The sequence below is a fragment of the Phyllobates terribilis genome, unplaced genomic scaffold, assembly GCF_046119375.1.
Source record: "Phyllobates terribilis strain yellow unplaced genomic scaffold, ASM4611937v1 Scaffold_5__5_contigs__length_657084704, whole genome shotgun sequence".
Lineage (NCBI taxonomy): Eukaryota > Metazoa > Chordata > Amphibia > Anura > Dendrobatidae > Phyllobates > Phyllobates terribilis.
The window spans coordinates 617840800-617861887 of record NW_027362765.1 but is presented as its reverse complement, the minus strand read 5'-3'; the positions used below and the strand labels follow the sequence as shown (position 1 = coordinate 617861887).

Here is a 21088-nt window from a genome sequence, read left to right as displayed (position 1 = left end):
ATAAGTGATGATTGTTAGATTGGTGGGGTAAAAGTAGGACTAAAGTGGAGTTCATACAAGCGTATCTTGTGGTCCGTATACGGGCTGCATCGCCTGACCTCGTGGCCGGCTTCCCAACCTTAGCTTACAGCCTCGGGTCTGAAGCGGTACGTTTTGGACCTTGTGCTTCATATACGGACTGTGAAATACAGTTGTGCGAGCCCTGCCTTACACCGATCTAACAGTTATCCCCTATACTATGCAGCTAACTCTCTGTTGTGGGGGCATATGCCCAGTGTTTCTTGTAAAAACTTATATCTTTAATCTGTTTTTACAAATATGAAGTTATAGGCTCAGAAAAGGTTGGCAGTGCATGTGTGTAATTTAATTTATTTCTCTTTTCTGTAAAGGGAGAGCTGGGCTTGCTTGGCTCGCATGTGGACCCCAGCTTGAAGTTACCAATTCAGTAACGGGTGAAAGACTTTCTGCATACTGTTTTAGCTCAGTGACTGAGAGACCTCCCACTGTTGTCGCTGTCAAAGAGTTTTCATGGCAGAAGAAGACAGGACTTCTTGTGGGTCTGCTTGAAGCAGAAGGCAGTGTTCTTTGCTTGTATGATGTCGGCATTTCAAAAGTTGTTAAAGCAGTGGCGCTCCCTGGCTCGGTAAGCACTTCTAAACTTGATTGATTTGCTCGATCCTTTTTGGGAAACTGTTATAATTTATATACTTTCTTGTGCTTTCAGGTAACGGCTGTTGAACCCTTAGTGAATGATGGCGGAGCCAATGCAAGTACTCAGCATTTACACCAGAGTCTAAGATGGTTCTTTGGCGTGGCAGCTGTGGTTACAGATGTTGGGCATGTTCTTCTTATTGATCTATGTTTAGATGATATCTCTTGCAATCAAGATGAGTTGGAAGCGTCAGGTATTTTTCTTAATAAATCAGGATTTTTAAAATGTATTTTAACAAAACTAAATCAAGTTGTGTTAAAGGGGTGACCACATTTTAGTAATTGATGGCATATTACTAGGATTTGTCAGCACACAATAAACACAAGGGGTCTGACCTCTAGAGCACCCAACAATCCTAGGAATAACATTTCCCTTCTGAACATTGGTGTGAGGCCACCTGCTGCGGCACTTCTTCATTCAAGTGGATGGGGCTCTTTGCCTTTCCCAGCACAGTTCAGATATCACGACCACCTTTGTGCAGAAAAAAAATTAAGAGCCTGAAATGCGCCCCCCCCCCCCCACCCAAATTGGTTTGGGGCCCCAGAGATCAAGTGATGGCATATCACATATCAGCATTATGCTATTTACTTGATTTGGAATTCCCTTTATGATTTCACAAAACAACATAATGCCATTAACCTCTTTAGTGCCTTTGCGATATACTGTCTGTATTCATTCCTCGTGGTTTTTAAGATGTCTGCTTGCTGTCCTTTATTAGTAATATTCATTGTTTGCTTCTGGTGGATAAACATTTTGCACTGGTCATGTGATGGGCACATAGCTACAGCGCTGTGTACACACGTGCTTCTCACTAAATTACAATATCATCAAAAATTGTATTTCAGTTCTTCAATACAAAAAGTGAAACTCATATATTATATAGAGTCATTACAAACAGTGATCTATTTCAAGTGTTTATTTCTGTTAATGTTGATGATTATGGCCTCCAGCCAATGAAAGCACAAAAGTCATTATCTCAGTAAATTAGAATTAAAAAACACCTGCAAAGGCTTCCTAAGCATTTAAAAAGGTCCCTTTAGTCTGTTTCAGTAGGCTCCACAATCATGGGGAAGACTGCTGACTTGACAGATGTCCAGAAGGCAGTCATTGACACACTCCACAAGGAGGGTAAGCCACATAAGGTCATTGCTAAGGAAGCTGGCTGTTCAGAGTGCTGTATCAAAGCATATTAATGGAAAGTTGAGCAGAAGGAAAAAGTGTGGTAGGAAAAGGTGCACAAGCAACCGAGATAACCACAGCCTTGAAAGGATTGCTAAGAAAAGGCCGTTCAAAAAAATAGGGGGAGATTCACATGGAGTGGACTGCTGCTGGAGTCATTGCTTCAAGAGCTGCCACCGCACGGACGTATCCAGGACATGGGCTACAAGTGCCACAATCCTTGTGTCAAGCCACTTATGACCAATAGACAATGCCAGAAGAGTCTTACCTGGGCAAGGAGAAAAAGACCTGGACTGATGCTCAGTGGTCCAAGGTGGTGTTTTCAGATGAAAGTAAATTTTGCATTTCATTTGGAAATCAAGGTCTGAGAGTCTGTAGGAAGAGTGGAGAGGCCACAATCCAAGCTGCTGGAGGTCTAGTGTGAGGTTTCCACAATCAGTGATGGTTTGGGGAGCCATGTCATCTGCTGGTGTAGGTCCACTGTGTTTTATCAAGACCAAAGTCAGCGCAGCCGTCTACCAGGACATTTTACAGCACTTCATGCTTCCCTCTGCGGACAAGTTTTTTGGAGATGGAAATTTCATTCTTCAGCAGGACTTGGCACCTGTCCACACTGCCAAAAGTACCAATACCTGGTTTAAAAGCCATAGTATGACTGTGCTTGATTGGCCAGCAAACTCGCCCGACCTTAACCCCATAGAGAATTTATGGGGTATTGTCAAGAGGAAGATGAGAGACACCAGACCCAACAATGCAGACGAGCTGAAGGCTGCTATCAAAGCAACCTGGACTTCCATAACACCTCAGCAGTGCCACAGGCTGATCGCCTCCATGCCACATTGCCGCATTGATGCAGTAATTGATGCAAAAGGAGCCCCGACCAAGTACTGAGTGCATTTACTGAACATACATTTCAATAGGCCAACATTTCGGATTTTATTTCATTTTTCAAGCTGTTATAAAGTATTCTAATATACTGAGATACTGACTTTTGTGTTTTCATTGGCTGTAAGTCATAATCATCAACATTAACAGAAATAAACACTTGAAATAGATCACTCTGTGTGTAATGACTCTATATAATAGATCACTCTGTCTGTAATGACTCTATATAATAGATCACTCTGTTTGTAATGACTCTATATAATCACTCTGTTTGTAATGACTCTATATAATAGATCACTCTGTGTGTAATGACTCTATATAATAGATCCCTCTGTGTGTAATGACTCTATATAATAGATCACTCTGTGTGTAATGACTCTATATAATAGATCCCTCTGTCTGTAATGACTCTATATAATAGATCCCTCTGTGTGTAATGACTCTATATAATATACAGTATAAGTTTCACTTTCTGTTTTGAAGAACTGAAATAAATTAACTTTTTGATGATATTGTAATTTTGTGAGAAGCACCTGTAGTTATGAGCTATGCCCGTATGTGTCTTGTATTACAAAGACTGACTTTCACTAGGCAAATTAAAGGTTTCTATTCAATTACATCAAATGGAGGTATTGAAAACTGTAGAGAATTAATGTAGAAAGTCTATTAAAATATTGTATAACTTGTATTTAAAGAAACCGTAATATATTTAAGGGAAGAAGTAAATTTAATCTAGTGTAAAACAGTAAAGAGAGGCGAGGGATTTGCTGCAGTGGTATCTTTCATTTACACATTATAGCACTTGCTCACTTAGTTTGGGAATTAGTCAGACATCAGCATAGAGAAGACCCAAAATGGATAGGACAGACTGCACGATGTAAAATGTGTCAAATATTCCTATTGTTTTTCTACCCTCCGCTCCTCCCTCCTGTCCTTATATTTGTTGCAGGATCTGTCTTTTGGTAGGACATAATGAGACTTGGTGTAAGGAGAAGCACAAATCAAGATGGTGCAGGGAGGTGGCGAGGGTGGACTTCGGTTTTGCTTCAGTTTGGGCATTTTAAAATGTCCAGAACAAAATGGGTATCTAGGAGCGAGCTTTACTCCAATGTTCTTAATACGGACAGACCTTTTTCAGATTCCCAATTGTTATTCAAAACTCCTTTTAAGTGGTCACTGATTCTATAACCAACGCTGAAATCAATACTACAAACCGCTCATCGCTTTTTGCATGTTTAACTTGCTGCCTCCTGATAAAGTGGCTGAAGAGCTGACTAAAATGTAGTTTTTTTTATTTTCCCTTTTAACAAACGTTCTGCGGCTGTTGGTATTATTCCCCTGTACCTGGGATAGGTTGTGTTGGATGTAATGACATGACAGCGTAGCTCTTCTCCTAGGGGTTTTCCAGGGGGTTCCTGGCCCTTGTAATGACTGTAAATGCTGGAAGTGAGATCTGAGAGTGATGAGATTTTTTTTTCCAAAACTCGCCATTCCCTCTGAAAAAAAAAAACCACAGCTAAAATGTGTTTTATATCACCTTACTGCTGGTTGTACTGCTGTATTATAGCCATGCTACTTTTCTCTGTGTTCTGCATAGGGGCAGGAGAGCAGGAGCCCCTCATGTCTGTATAGGAGACATCATAGCTAGTCTTTACTTAACAACTTATTCCACTGAAAATCAGAGAGGAAATGTAACAAATGTTTGTTCCTCATGTACAAACACGACAGCTTATGTAATTACAGGCAAATAGACTTAAAGGGGTTGTCCACTACTGGGACAACCCCTTAAACGAAATGTTCGGCCCCCCAATAAAAAAACCCCTATATTCACATCCCGTGCCGGCTCCGTTCCAGCGATGTCAGCACTCGCGGTCCCGGGTCTGTGATGCGGTGGAATGACCTGTGATGCCCGGCGCCCAATCAGTGCTGGCGTCAGTCTGCGCCTTCGTACAAACTGAACATGGAGGATCCCAGATTTCTTCTTCATGTTTAGTTTGTCTGAAGGCCGGGACTCTGACGCCAGCACTGATTGGGCGCCGGGCATCACAGGTCATTCCACCGCATCACAGACCCGGGACCGCGAGTGCTGACACCGCTGGAATGGAGCCGGCATGGGAGGCGAGTACAAGTTGTTTTTTTTGTTTGTTTTTTTTATCAGGGCTGAACGTTTAGTTTTAAGAAGGTGTTAGTGACAACCCCTTTTAATGTTGAAATGCTTGTTTCTGTCAATTTATTTATAGACCTTGAAGTCATTAGTGGGATACCTGCAGAAATCCCTAAACTCCGAAAAGCGGCTAATCGAGAGAGACGACACATAGGTCTTCAGCTGCTTGCACCTTCTGGAGCCATGGTCACCACAGTCAGCTATATAGCTAGAACTAATCACCTGGCTGTAGGATTCTCTGATGGATACCTCTCTTTATGGAACATGAAAACTTTAAGACGAGAGTAAGTAAAGTTTTGTTTATTTTTCCATATTCAAATGCATTACTTCATTCTTAGATACATTTCAAGATTTTCCCTCACATGGCTGTATTAAGCTTGTTTTATTAGGGAAAATTGGTATTTTTTTCTGGCCACACATTATTGTACATAGTAATTTAATATATAACTTTGATTAAAATGTGTGTATATAATGATTTTTTTCAAAGCTACGGCATATACTCGTGTATAAGCTGACTTTTTCAGCACATTTTTTTTTATGCTGAAAAAAAAAAAACCCTCGGCTTATACTCGAGTATATACTTACATTCTGGCTGTGGGGTGGGAGAGGTTGCGGCGGAAGAGCGGTGCACAGTCGGTAGCCGGCTGCTGCAGCTACCATGTGTGCCTGCTGCTAAAGAAAATTAATATTCACTCTTCTCCACGCCCATGGGGGTGGAGAGGAGTGAATATTCATTTTCTTTAATAGCGCACACTGTCAGTCGCAGCCACTGGCTCCGTTATCCTCTGTGCATGCTATTGGAGCACACCGTATCGCTGAGCTGCTGCAGGAAACAGACTGCTGCGACTGACACTGCGCTATTAAAGAAAATGAATATTCACTCCACTCCACACCCATAGTCCCGGCGTGGAGAAAATTGAATATCCCGGCAGCTCACCTCAGCGTCTGAGGGCGCATGGCAGTGGCGTCATGCGCTCATCAGCTGCTGGAAGAACAGGACGCAGCACTGGAGCAGAGGGAAGGTGAGTAGAAGTGTGTTATTTTTTTTCATGTGTGCATTGATGGGGGGCCATGCATACCAGGATTGGGGATGAGGATGATATGCACACCAGGATGGGGAAATTTACCAGTAGCTGCTGCATTTCCCACCCTAGGCTTATATCCAAGTCAATACATTTTCCCAGTTTTTTGTGGTAAACTTCAAGACTTATATATATATATTTTTTTTTATTCTGTCCAAGTTGCATTGAAAGCCAATGGGAGGTGGGAAATGCTTAACCCCTTTACCCCCGAAGTTTGTTTGAACGTTAATCACCAGCGCAATTTTTACAACTCTGACCAGTCTCCCTTTCATGCAATAACTCTGAAACGCTTCAACGGATCCCACTGATTCTGAGATTTGTTTTTTTTCATGACATATTGCAATTTGTGATAGTGGTAACATTTATTTGATATGATTTACGTTTATTTGTGAAAAAATTCGAAATTTGGCGATAACTTAGAAAATTTTGCAATTTTCAAACTTTGAATTTTTATGCCCTTAAATCAGAGAGATGTGTCACACAAAATAGTTAATACATAACATTTCCCACATGTCTACTTTACATCAGCACAATTTTAAAACCAACATTTTTCTTTGTTAGAAGGGTTAAAAGTTGACCAGTGTTTTCTCATTTTTACAACAAAATTTACAAAACTATTTGTTTAGGGACCACATCACATTTGAAGTGACCTTGAGGGGCCTTTATGACCGAAAATACCCAAAAGGGACACCATTCTAAACATTGTACCCCTCAAGGTGCTCAAAACCACATTCAATAGATTTATTAACCCTTCAGGTGCTTCATAGGAATTGTTGGAATGTGGAAGAAAACACTGAACATTCTACTTTAGACCCAATTTTTTTTTTTTCATTTTTGCAAGCGTAACAGGATAAAATGGATCCCAAAGTTTGTTGTGCACTTTCTCCTGAGCACGCAGATACCCCAAATGTGAGGGAAAACCACTGTTTAGGGGCATGGTGGGGCTCGGAAGGGAAGGGGCCCTGACTTGGCTATTTGAATGTAAAATTTTATTTTTACACCAGGACACACCGGAAGCAGAATACTACTGTCAACATTGTTCCTTGCTCGTGCTGATGCATCGGCATGGGATAATGATGAGGGCAGCATTGATCACCCAGCGCTTGGGAACAGCGTTAACTTTACCACTGATTCCCAGGTGCCAGTTCGTGTGCTCCTGATGCGGCACACAGTTGCCACACGTATGTCACACAGGTACACACGGACACGGTTATCTCCGGTACCAGTATTTCCTTTACCGGAAATATCAAGACGCGTGAAACCGGCCTTACTCTGGACTCAGTCTGGCCTCTCTTTAGCTGTGTCCTGTTTTTCAGTCGTTAACAAAACTGTGCCCGACAGCACTTTTATGCACGCCTAATAAAAAGACTGACAATGTTGGATCACAGGCCAGACGGCGTCCACGGTGCCTCCATCTGCCTCATTACAGGGAATCTTCCGCTGGGGGTTCCTTCTGAATCGCATACTTACAAGGAAGCCCTAGCGTAAGCGCTCAGCACAGAGCGCAGGATAAATGTGAGCCGAGCCATACTGCGATCTTTGGGAGGCAGAATGAACAAAGCAGCAGATGAAGAATTGTTTTAATTTTTTACGCCGTTCCTCATGCGGTGTGAGTGATTAGATCGGGTTTTTATGTTTGGTAGCTGTCACACACTAAAAAACATTTTTGTTTTTTTGCATCACTATATTTTGAGAGCTATAAGTTTTCCATATTTTAGCCGACAGTCATGTGACCCCTGACGAAGCTGCTAGTGGGCAGCGATACGCGTGGGTGACCACAACAGGTATACTAACTTTGACCTCTTAATAGCGCATACAGTTATTATATTACACTCTGTATACTTTTGAACTCTATGAGTGCCTGCATAGTAGATGGTTTATGATTAACATTATGATCAGGATGTTTAGGCGATATTATTAGATGTCCTCCTCTCTTTTGATTGATCCTATTTATGCATCTTGTATTGTATCAATATTCTATATACTACTGCACTTTATAGTCATTCACTATTGAACCTTATGATCATGTACTTTTCTATCTTGGGCTATTTATGACTTTCTTTATGGTCACTATGACACATGTCTTGAATGATGACTGATTTTTCTATTCTAGTTAACCTGTTGGTGCATGTGTGGGATATTACGCCCTCACATGGTTTTGCTTTCCTTTTTTAAATGCTTTTAATGTTTTTTGTGTGGTCTAATGTCTTTTTGTCAAACTTCTGTTCAATAAAATGTTATATATTTTTGTAATACAAATATTTGGGTGCCTGGCTCTTTGTACCTGTGGCTCTTTCTCCTTCTTTCCACACCATGGCAATGATGTCACTGGGTCTCCGATTCAAGAGCAGAGCGGCATTTGTTTTTCTGCTCGCTCGCTAAATGCTGCGATCGCAGCATTTAAGGGGTTAAAGTGCTGGGAGCGGTGCGGACACTGCTCCTGGCTCTGGGTTCCAGGTATCAGCTGGCACCCGCCGGCAACCGCGGCTGCACAACTTGTGTGGGCGCGATCGCCGAGAAGTAATAACACTTACCTGGTCCATAAGGTCCAGGGCACAGGGACGTATTATTACGCACAATGTTAGAAAGGGGTTAAAAAATCTGAACATTTTAATGTAATGATTTTGAGAATTTGGAAAAACCAGAATGAGCACCAAAAATGATTTTCACTGCAGGCGCTATGTAGAGCACTTTGATATTTTGCTACAGACTCAATCAAACATCGGACCACAATGATTAAAGCGAACCTGTCAGCAGGATTTAGCCCTTTAAATTAAAGGCATGGCGATAATAGCACTGTGGTGCTGATTACTGATACCTGATGTGAAGGGATCCGCTCAGTGGCTGTTGAATACTCACCTTTATGACGTTTTCAGAAAATGACGTCTTGTGTGCGTCAGAGGCGCTGCATATGCAGTGATGGCTGCGTTGTGGAATTTTATAAAGTATGCGAGTCCCTGAATAATCTGTTACCTGCTCCAGAAATAGAGGAGTCTGGTGTGGAGGGGTGGAGAACCAGAAGACAACCCAGCCCCCACGCCCTGTCCTGAAGCACAAGACACCATTTTATGAAAACTTTATAAGATGAGTAATCAGCAGCCACTGAGCGCATCCCTTCACACCAGGTATCATATTAATCAGCATCGCCGTGCTATTATGGCCATGCCTTTAGTTTATAGGACTAAAATCTGCTGGCAGGTTCTCTTTAACCGGTGTGAAATGTGCTTGCCGGCGCTTAGTGTGGTGGGCTGCATCATGTTTGTACAGGCCGGATATCCAGAAGCCGTGATGTGTTATTATAGCAGCTCTGCATGCAGTTATCATCTGGGATAAATCATAATTGTATGTCGCTTTGTGTAGGACATTTTAATGACTTAATGTGTATATATATATATTTTTTCAGATACCATGTTCAAATTGAAGGGGGCAGAGTTCCTGTTTTCTCCGTCACTTTTCAAGAACCTGAGAATGACCCCCGAAACTGCTGTTACCTTTGGGCTGTTCAAACAAGTCAAAGGTAATTGTTAAAATCCAATTACTAACATTGCATCCTTTCCCCAAATTATTTTACATTTCAAAATTAAGAGTTCTGTATGTTGTCATTTCTTTAGCTCTCCAGTTATGTTCTCATCATAACCTTTTAATCTTTTCTACTATAGTGGTAGAGATTTAAGCTTTCATTTGCTGCAGTTGGCTTTTGGGGACAGAAAACGTTTACCATCAGGACAAATTATGTATGAGGTAAGATGTCTGTATATTTTTATTCTGTATGGTTTGTAATGTAAAGGGGGCATTCTCAAGTTGTCTGTAGAGCACCTCACAGCTCTGAACCCTCCTTACTTCCTTGGTGAGTGCTCCTCCTCGAGTGACACTTCTGGTCAGGAGCTTTGTTTTATTACAACATTCACACTGTCATTGTTTGTTCTGTTACCACTTTATTTACATTATGGATGTATACACATTTGACTGCTTTAGGATCTTCACCCACCTCCAGCTGGTGGTCACTGTTCACTTTCCACTACATCTCTCCTGTGTCCCTTGCTGTCTTTGGTTATGTTTAAGTCCTTGCATATATTGTGTAGGGATTCATGCTCGGCAGTAGACGGCTTTTACACAGGCACTGGATTTTATTTTTTAAAGAAAACAAAACCATAAACACAAAATCCCTAGCCTTGTCCAGGCACTAACTGAACAAAATAGACCTTGGCTACTCATACACGACTCAGCTAGTCCAAGTTTGGTCAAACAAAACTGCTATTGTCCAAAGCAACCACTCATATTTGCAGTTTGGCGCACATGGCCTGTGCAGTCTCTTCTCAGAGTGGAATTCTGGCTTGTCTCTCTCTAACATCTCCAACACAACCCACTCTGCTTAGTCTTCCCCAGCTGACTGACTAAGGTGAACACCTAGCCTGGCTATATGCAGAGAAATCCAGGTGCACTTAATCAGAATCTGTAGGGCTAAGTTTTAACCCTTTGCACCATCTGCCAAAACAGAGCCTATAGGGCTTCAAATTGATTCAAATGTGAGGCTTGATGAGCTGCCACTAGATTCACACTGCCTGAATTACAGACGGCATGAAACATCGTGGTTGTACGATTACAGCCGTGTACACTTTTCACTGGAACCCCGCAGCATTTCAGAGAAAAATTTGTTTGAAAAGCCAGCCATGGACTATAGAAATAGACCTGACAAATCCGGCATGGTCCTTGGCTCACTTGTTCCTGCCCGCTCCAGTTGATTGATTTTGACAGGTCTCCTCCTATGTACACACACATGGTACAGACCTGTCAACCACCTGGAGTGGGGCAGGGAGAGGCTAGACTAGGTATATCTATTCCTATAATATAAATCTATCTATCTATATGTCAATTATTCTTTCTTTATTTTTTTTTACAGAACTTGGAATACTGTGAGGAAAGGTATAACCTGGATCTTTCAGCGAATACCCTATTTTTAAGAGGTCAAACAAACAGCATGAAGTTACTGGGCTGTCAGACTATAGAAAAATTCCATGCTCATAGCGAAAGAGAAGACGGTCTCCATGATGGTTTGTTTTTCTGTATTTTTCTCTTTCATGTCTTTTATTATGTTTGCAAGGCATATACAGAAACTGATCTGAAATTTGACTATGTAGAGTACAACAAAGTCTTATCTCATACATCATTGTTAATCAGAAGCCGACTAGATTAAGTTTCTTCAAATGTAAAATATTTGGACCATCCTGGTCTGTCTGTACACGCTATTGTATACGATCACTTTCAAAAATTGGAAAATCCCTTTAACCCCTTAATTTTGGGGTCTTTAGGACAAATATATATTTTTTTTCCATCACATTTTTTGAAGATATAGCTGAATGAGGGCTTGTCTTTTGTGGAATGAATTGTATTTATAGGTGGAAATAGAAAAAATTACAAATGTATGTATATATGTGTATGTATGTGTGTATATAAAACACACATATATACATACACTTTGCATTGTTCACCATGCAGCTTCGCATAAATGTTGATATCATTATAGTAATCAGAGATATGGAATGTTTTTCAAAGGATATATATATATTTTTTACACTACAATATTAGTACCCTAAGGGAACTTGAACATAAAATCTCATGATCATATTGTTAACGCACATCGCTACAGTGGATTACCTAATTTATCCCCGTCAACCTATCAAACCCCGACTCTGGCAGTATCTGTTAAACTGTACTGTATGGCAGACCAAAAGGCCATTTTCGGGCTCTTGGTTGCCATAGTCCATTGGCACCGCTGCGCACATTAGAGGTGCTGATGATGGTCTGACAAAGGGAGCGCTCTTTTTTTTTGGTCAGATTCTTTGTGTGCTGTTGTCACTATCGGCATATCAGATTGAACTGCTAAACCTGGTGAGAACACATCAGAATCCTGGCTGTGTATATCAATTGAGCTCCTGCTGCTCCGATGCAGAGGCTGTACCGTACAGATCCCTCAAGCAGTGCACAAAGTGACCTGATCATGACGGTTTTATACATCAGTTTGAGTTAAGGAGAGAATGTTTTCAATCCCCAGAAGTACTTTTTTCTACATAATTGAATCTACAGTTAGGTCCATATATATTTGGACAGAGACGACATTTTTCTAATTTTGGTTCTAGACATTACCACAATGAATTTTAAACAAAACAATTCTGATGCAGTTGAAGTTCAGACTTTCAGCTTTCATTTGAGGGTATCCACATTAAAATTGGATGAAGGGTTTAGGAGTTTCAGCTCCTTAACATGTGCCACCCTGTTTTTAAAGGGACCAAAAGTAATTGGACAATTGACTCCAAGGCTATTTCATGGACAGGTGTGGGCAATCCCTTCGTTATGTCATTCTCAATTAAGCAGATAAAAGGCCTGGAGTTGATTTGAGGTGTAGTGCTTGCATTTGGAAGGTTTTGCTGTGAAGTAAACATGCGGTCAAAGGTGCTCTCCATGCAGGTGAAACAAGCCATCCTTAAGCTGCAAAAACAGGAAAAAAAAACATCCAAGAAATTGCTACAATATTAGGAGTGGCAAAATCGACAGTTTGGTACATCCTGAGAAAGAAAGAAAGCACTGGTGAACTCATCAATGCAAAAAAGACCTGGGCGCCCACGGAAGACAACAGTGGTGGATGATCTTAGAATAATCTCCATGGTGAAGAGAAACCCCTTCACAACAGCCAACCAAGTGAACAACACTCTCCAGGAGGTAGGCGTTTCAATATCCAAATCTACCATAAAGAGAAGACTGCATGAAAGTAAATACAGAGGGTTCACTGCACGGTGCAAGCCACTCATAAGCATCAAGAATAAAAAGGCTAGACTGGACTTTGCTAAAAACATCTAAAAAAGCCAGCACAGTTCTGGAAGAACATTCTTTGGACAGATGAAACCAAGATCAACCTCTACCAGAATGATGGAAAGAGAAAAGTATGGTGAAGGCGTGGTACAGCTCATGATCCAAAGCATACCGCATCATCTGTAAAACACGGCGGAGGCAGTGTGATGGCTTGGGCATGCATGGCTGCCAGTGGCACTGGGTCACTAGTGTTTATTGATGATGTGACACAGGACAGAAGTAGCCGAATGAATTCTGATGTATTCAGAGCCATACTGTGTGCTCAGATCCAGCCAAATGCAGCCAAACTGATTGGTCGTCGTTTCATACTACAGATGGACAATGACCCAAAACATAAAGCCAAAGCAACCAAGGAGTTTATTAAAGCAAAGAAGTGGAATATTCTTGAATGGCCAAGTTAGTCACCTGAACTCAACCCAATTGAGCATGCATTTCACTGGTTAAAGACTAAACTTCAGACAGAAAGGCCCACAAACAAACAGCAACTGAAAACCACCGGAGTGAAGGCCTGGCAGAGCATCAAAAAGGAGGAAACACAGCGTCTGGTGATGTCCATGAGTTCAAGACTTCAGGCAGTCATTGCCAACAAAGGGTTTTCAACCAAGTACTAGAAATGAACATTTTATTTACAATTATTTAATCTGTCCAATTACTTTTGGTCCCTTTAAAAACAGGGTGGCACATGTTAAGGAGCTGAAACTCCTAAACCCTTCATCCAATTTTAATGTGGATACCCTCAAATGAAAGCTGAAAGTCTGAACTTCAACTGCATCTGAATTGTTTTGTTTAAAATTCATTGTGGTAATGTCTAGAACTAAAATTAGAAAAAATGTTGTCTCTGTCCAAATATATATATGGACCTAACTGTATGTAACTATATTCCGCAAAAGCATGAAAAAAAAATCTAAATGTTTAAACCTTTTCTGCTGTTTAGTAGATTTACTCTTTCAGAGCACTAGATGCTGTGCATTAGATGAAATTAAAGGGGGTGACCACTGCTGGACAACCTCTTAAAGGGAAACTGTCACCCCCTGGGACTTTTCAGACCTCTAATATGGGCATACAGGTGATAGAAATGTAAATCTATACATACCTGTATGCCTCATATTAGAGGTCTGGTTGGTTTGAAATGTCTTTTTATTCAATCTGTTTACTGATCCTTGGGGGACGGGAAGAAATCCCCGCCTACTTTATGAATTACAATGTCCCCCACACCCACTCCCTTGCCCTGTGACATGCAGTCTCGTCTTCCAAGTCCCGCTCCTGCTCACATCACCTTTAACACAAGGCGCACTTTTTTTTTCTCCTAGCTATGTGACTCCCTGGCGTCTGCTCACAAGATCACTGCTGGAAACATAACCGGGAGAAAAGTGTGACTCGTGTTAAAGGGAATCTGTGGCCCCCCCGGGTGATATCATACCACTACTATGGCCATACAGGTTATAGAAAAGTAAGGCTATGTGCCCACGATGCAGAAATGCATGCGGATTTTACATGCGTTTTTCCCGCCAGGTAGAAGCATTGTCAAGCGTTTTTGCATGCATTTCTACATGCGGGTTATTAAGCGCTTTTCAAAGCAATTTTAGCATCACTTGGAAAGTGCTTGACAACTTGGTCACACTATATAAATCCATGCAACCGGCATATATAGTGTGACCAAGTAATAGTTAAAAAGGAAAATAAAAATAAATGAATAAAATAAGAATGGTGAAAAGTAAAAAATAAAGATTGTACTTGCCTTCCGATGGCCCGTGGTCTTCTTCTCTGATGTGTCCAGTTTCCCCTGTGTCTCGTGGTGGTGTGAAGGACCTGCGATGACGTCATTGAGTCATGTGACAGGTCACGCGACCGCCGACGTCAGTGGTCGCGTGACCTGTCTCATGACTCAATTACGTCATGTCAGGTCCTCACACCACCGCGAGCCGCCCAACACACCGCACGCATCGCTGAGGAGACCGGGAGGACATCAGAAGGTAAGTATAATCTTTATTTTTTTATTTTAAATTCTTTTTTTTTACAGGTACCATTTTACAATTACGCTGCGTGTCCGCAAAATTAATGGACATGCTGCGTATTTTTCCGCATTGATAATCCGCAGCGGAAATTTCCGCACAGCACATGCGGATTATCATTGGGGATCATGGGGCACATATTACCAAGCGTTTTTTAAGCGTTTTCGCTGCGGAAATTCCACGGCAAAAGCTCTTGAAAAACGCATAGTGGGCACACAGCCTTAATCTATACATACCTGCATGGCCCATAGCTGAGGTCTGATTGCAGAGAAAAGCACTTTAATTAATTATTTTTTCCACAGGCTTGAAGCAAACCCCGCTTATGTGCTTATTATTCCCCTAAATCCCCGCCTCTCTGCTTAATTGTCATATCCCCCCACTCCCCTGCATGTCACAGGACCCTGTGTGGTGCACTGTGCTCCCTGACTTCCGGGCATGCGCAGAGGGCCGCTCACATAGAGCGCGCTTTGCTTCATCCCGGCCTCGACTCTCCGTGCACTGTGCTGCAGGGTTCTATTGCGCAGGCGCCGGGAGTCACCGTCACTTTCCGGCACCTGCGCAATAGAAACCTGCAGCGCAGAGCACAGGTAGACGGGCCTGGATGAAGCAAAGCGCGCTCTATGTGAGCGGCCCTCTGCGCATGCCCGGAAGTCAGGGAGCACAGTGCACGTCACAGGGTCTGTCACAGGGCCCTGTGACGTGCAGGGGAGGGGGGATATGATAATTAAGCAGAGAGGCGGGGATTTGAAGGAATAATAAGCACACAGGCGGGGATTGCTAGGCGTCTCCCGGACACCAAGCCTATGGAAAAAAGAATTGATTAAAGTCCTTTATGCCCAGAGGTCTGATATCGCCCAGGGGGGTGACACATTCCCTTTAAAGGTGAGGTGAGCGTGCGCGGGACCTGGAAGATGAGACTGCACGTCACATGCAGGGGAGTGGGGTTGGGTAACATTGTAATTCACAAAGTAGGCGGGGATTTCTTCACCCCAAGCATCAGTATACGGATTGAATAAAAAGACATTTTAAATCAACTAGACCTCTACTCTGGGCCATAGCGGTAGGTATACATTTACATTTCTATCACCTGTATGCCAATATTAGAGGTCAGATAAGGGCCAGGGGGTGACAGATTCCCTTTAATAATGGACCAAGTTGCTATCTAAATTAATAATGGTGAAAAAAAGCAATATGATGTTGCTCTTCTGTTTTTAGCCTTCTGTTCCCCGCTTGTCTCTTAACATACAAATATCCCATAATTGCTGCCGTGGTCATGTGACATTTGTTCATGCCAGGAGATCGGCAGAGTACACAGGGCTGAGGGCAGAGGTGCAACGCCGACAGATTGGTAAATCCAACATGGTAAGCTAAACCTCCGACTCCACAGCACGGCCTCACTACTGAGCGTGTACATAAAGTGCAGCACAGATTCATCTCACCTAAGCAGAGACCCTTACATCAGGAACAGAACAGACATTTATAGGACATTTCATAACTTTCCCAAATTCTTAGGAAAACATTTACAGCACATCCTGCATTATACTACTGTACCCAATTTATTATATATTTTCAGAGTCGGTCCATTTTATACCGACTCCACCTAAATGGAGACCGACTCCACAGCCCTGGTTACATTTATTAAATCAGTAAGGTGACTGAGGTTGAGACGTCAGTGGAGTAGCTGTATAGAGCTACTATATATGCATATGTGCTAATCAAACTGCCCTGCAGTTACGCAATGTGGCACTTAGCAGTGGTATTTTTGTGCCAGACATCCATATAACTGATTTGTGAGCTACAGTGTATAGTTTGATGGATAGATATATTTGTGTGTGTATGTATGTAAATTAACACATGTGGAATTATATACTTAACAAAAAAGTGTGAAACAACTGAAAATATGTCTTATATTCTAGGTTCTTCAAAGTAGCCACCTTTTGCTTTGATGACTGCTTTGCACACTCTTGGCATTCTCTTGATGAGCTTCAAGAGGTAGTCACCGGAAATGGTCTTCCAACAATCTTGAAGGAGTTCCCAGAGATGCTTAGCACTTGTTGGCCCTTTTGCCTTCACTCTGCGGTCCAGCTCACCCCAAACCATCTCGATTGGGTTCAGGTCTGGTGAATGTGGAGGCCAGGTCATCTGGCGTAGCACCCCATCACTCTCCTTCTTGGTCAAATAGCCCTTACACAGCCTGGAGGTGTGTTTGGGGTCATTGTCCTGTTGACAAAATAAATGATTGTCCAACTAAATGCAAACCGGATGGAATAGCATGTCGCTGCAAGATGCTGTGGTAGCCATGCTGGTTCAGTATGCCTTCAATTTTGAATAAATCCCCAACAGTGTCACCAGCAAAGCACCCCCACACCATCACACCACCTCCATGCTTCACGGTGGGAACCAGGCATGTAGAGTCCATTCGTTCACCTTTTCTGCGTCGCACAAAGACACGGTGGTTGGAACCAAAGATCTCAAATTTGGACTCCTCAGACCAAGCACAGATTTCCACTGGTCTAATGTCCATTCCTTGTGTTCTTTAGCCCAAACAAGTCTCTTCTGCTTGTTGCCTGTCCTTAGCAGTGGTTTCCTAGCAGCTATTTTACTATGAAGGCCTGCTGCACAAAGTCTCCTCTTAACAGTTGTTGAAGAGATGTATCTGCTGCTAGAACTCTGTGTGGCATTGACCTGGTCTCTAATCTGAGCTGCTGTTAACATGCGATTTCTGAGGCTGGTGACTCAGATAAACTGATCCTCAGAAGCAGAGGTGACTCTTGGTCTTCCTTTACTGGGGCAGTCCTCATGTGAGCCAGTTTCTTTGTAGCGCTTGATGGTTTTTGCAACTGCACTTGGGGACACTTTCAAAGTTTTCCCAATTTTTCGCACTGACTGACCTTCATTTCTTAAAGTAATGATGGCCACTCGTTTTTCTTCGCTGCTTTTTTCTTGCCATAATACAAATTCTAATAGTCTATTCAGTAGGACTATCAGCTGTGTATCCACCAGACTTCTGCACAACACAACTGATGGTCCCAACCCCATTAATAAGGCAAGAAATCCCACTTATTAAACCTGACAGGGCACACCTGTGAATTGAAAACCATTTCCGGTGACTACCTCTTGAAGCTCATCAAGAGAATGCCAAGAGTGTGCAAAGCAGTCATCATAGCAAAAGGTGGCTACTTTGAAGAACCTAGAATATAGGACATATTTTCAGTTGTTTCACACTTTTTTGTTAAGTATATAATTCCACATGTGTTAATTCATAGTTTTGATGCCTTCAGTGTGAATGTACAATTTTCATAGTTATGAAAATACATAAAAATCATTAAATGAGAAGGTGTGTCCAAACGTTTGGTCTGTACTGTATATATAATATATGTATGTGTGTATGTATATATATATCTATATCTCTATCCATATGTATATTTGTCACAGGGCCCTGTGATGTGCAGGGGAGGGGGGGATATGATAACTAAACAGAGGCGGGGATTTAGGGGAATAATAAGCACATAGGCAGGGATTTCTTGACATTCTACAGGAACGGGGAAGGAGACAGTAGGTTGGGGGTGGTTGCAGTAGCTTTGGTGTTGAGGTTGCAGCAAGCAAGGTCATGGCAGGCTGTAAGCTTGTTTGAAGAGATGGGTTTTCAGGTTCCGTCTGAAGGATCCAAATGTGGAGGCTAATCAGACGTGTTGAGGCACAGAATTCCATAGGATGGGGAGAAATCTTGGAGGCGATTGGGTGAGGAACGAATTAGTGTGTAGGAGAGGAGGTGGCCTTTGGAGGACTGGAGATTACGTGAGGAAATATATCGGGAGATTAGTTCAGAGATGTACAGAGAGGAAAGGTTATGGATGGCTTTGTAGGTCAGTGTTTGTAGTTTCAACTGGATATTCTGCGCAATTGGGGGCCAGTGAAGAGATTTGCAAAGGGGGGTAGCGGAGGAGTAGCGATGCGAGAGATGAACCAGTCACGCAGCAGAGTTGAGGATGGACTGGAGGTGTGTGAGAGTGGTAGCAGGTAGGCCACAGAGGAGCATGCTGTTGTTGTCGAGGCGGGAGATGATGAGGGCATGCACAACCAGTTTAGTAGATGGAGGGATTCTGGAAATTTTTGAGCTGCAGGCAACAAGAGGTGGCGAGAGCTTGGATATGGGGTTTGAAGGACAGGGAAGATTCAAGGGTTACTCCGAGGCAGCGGATTGCCGGTACTGGGGAAAGTGTGGCGTCATTTATTGTGATAGAAATATCAGGTGGGGAAGATACGCAAGATGGGGGAAAGATGAGTTCAGTTTTGTCCACATTGAGCTTTAGGAAGCAAGAGGAGAAAAGGAGGATATGGCTGATAGACATGCTGGAATTCTGGACAGCAGAGCGGTGACATCTGTGCCAGAGAGGTAGATCTGGGTGTCATCAGCGTACAAATGGTATTGGAAGCAGTGAGATTTTGAGCTGTCCCAGGCCAAGGGTATAGATTGAGAAGCGTAGTGGTCCTAGGACAGAGCCTTGAGAGACTCCCAGAGTGGGGGCGGGATGAGGAGGTAGCGTGGGAGATGCTAAATGTGCGGTTAAAAAGGTATGAGGAGATCCAAGATAGGGCAAATTTTTGATGCCAAAGGAAGAGAGGATCTGTAGTAGGACTGGCAGTGGTCTACTGTGTCAAAGGCTGAGGACAGGTCAAGAAGGAGAACAGAATTGTCAGCTTTGGCTGTAAGTAATTAGTAATTTTGATAAGGGCAGTTTCGGTGGAATGGTGTGGGTGGAAGCCAGATTGTTAGTTGTCGAAGAGGGTTAGGTGAGAAGTGAGAGGAAAGTTCAGCGTGAACGTGTTGCACAAGGCTTTTGGAGGCAAATGGGAGCAACGATATAGGGCGGTAGCTAGACAAGGCGGTTGGGTCGAGGGATGGCTTTTTGAGGATGGGCATGATTGTGGAATGCATGAAGGCAGCGGGGAAGGTACCAGAAGTTAGTGATTGGCTGAAGAGATGGGTAAGGGATGGGATGAGTGTGGGGAATGAGTGTCGAGGGCGACCGAGTCAATAGTTGATGTGAGAATGGCATTGTAGAAAGCAGTGGCGTTGACGGTGTCGTGGAGTGAGGATATGGATATCAGTGGTAGAATAGAGTCAGAGAGTGTACGAGTGTCTAGATGTGCAAGGTTTCTGCGGGGGTGTGCTAGTTGCTGGGCATGGGTGGCAGGTGAGGAGAACTGGGATGAGAGAGTATATGGTGGTCAGATAAGGGTAAGGGGGAGGTTTTGAGGTTAGATCGGGAGCAGAGTCGGATGAAGGTGAGGTCTAGTGTGTGTCCGTCTGTGTGGGTAGCTCAGGAGGACGAAGTCCAAAGGATGAAGTAAGCGACAGGAGTTTAGATGCTGTTGACTGGCGAATGTCAGTGGGGATGTTGAAATCACCCATGTTGATTGTGGGAATGTCAGCAGAGAGAAAGTAAAGCAGCCAAGAGGAGAATTGGTCAATAAAGGCAGTGACCGGGCTCTCAGGTCGGTATGACAGCCACTTGGAGGGAGAGTAGATGCGGACAGAGTGGACTTCAAAAGAAGGGAGGGTAGAGGTGGGATAGGGATAAAGGTGTAGTTGGTAGAAAGGAAAAGACCTACTCCTCCACCATGTCTGTTACCAGGGCGAGGAGTGTGGGTGAAGTGGAGCCCACTATAACACAGCGCAGCAGGGGAGACAGTGTTGGCGTGTGTCAACCATGTCTCTGTGATGCCCAGGAAGGAGAGATGGGCCTCTCTGAGAGGTAAAGAGGTCGTGGACAAAATAGAGCTTGTTGCAGACAGAGTGGGCGTTCCAAAGTGCTCCAGAGAGAGGGAGCAGGGGGGTGGGCGTTAGGGGCACGGGTTTTATTTGGGAGAGGTTGCGGTAGTTTGCAGTTGGTTGGAAGCGATAGGAGGAGGAATTGGTGGGAGTTGTGAATTATGGGGCTCCAGGATTGGGAGAAGGAGAGTGTCCGGCTTGTTTTATGTTTATAGATAGATCTGAGGTTGAGGAGCAGGTGTGCAGATGAGGTCAGGTGAGGGGGTAAGCGGGAAGGAGAGATTATTATTTGGTTAGAGAGTGCTGGGGTTTGGGGGATAGTGAAGGAGAGTAAGGATTAGTGGTGCAAAGACAGCAAGGGCGTATGTAAGCATAATGAAGGTTTAAGTGTGAATGAGAGAGAGAAACTAA

The 21088-nt window shown here is 43.1% G+C and overlaps 1 protein-coding gene across 1 annotated transcript in view; it reads left to right on the top strand.

Annotated features, from left to right (window-relative positions):
* The window catches only part of LOC141273764 (protein ELYS-like), a 113995-nt gene that overhangs the window by 6586 nt on the left and 86321 nt on the right, over positions 1-21088 (top strand). Inside the window, exons 3-8 of the mRNA XM_073686102.1 lie at positions 390-643; positions 725-905; positions 5017-5224; positions 9426-9539; positions 9682-9763; positions 10923-11073. Coding sequence (XP_073542203.1) covers positions 390-643; positions 725-905; positions 5017-5224; positions 9426-9539; positions 9682-9763; positions 10923-11073 — 990 coding nt within the window. The remainder of the gene's footprint in view (positions 1-389; positions 644-724; positions 906-5016; positions 5225-9425; positions 9540-9681; positions 9764-10922; positions 11074-21088) is intronic.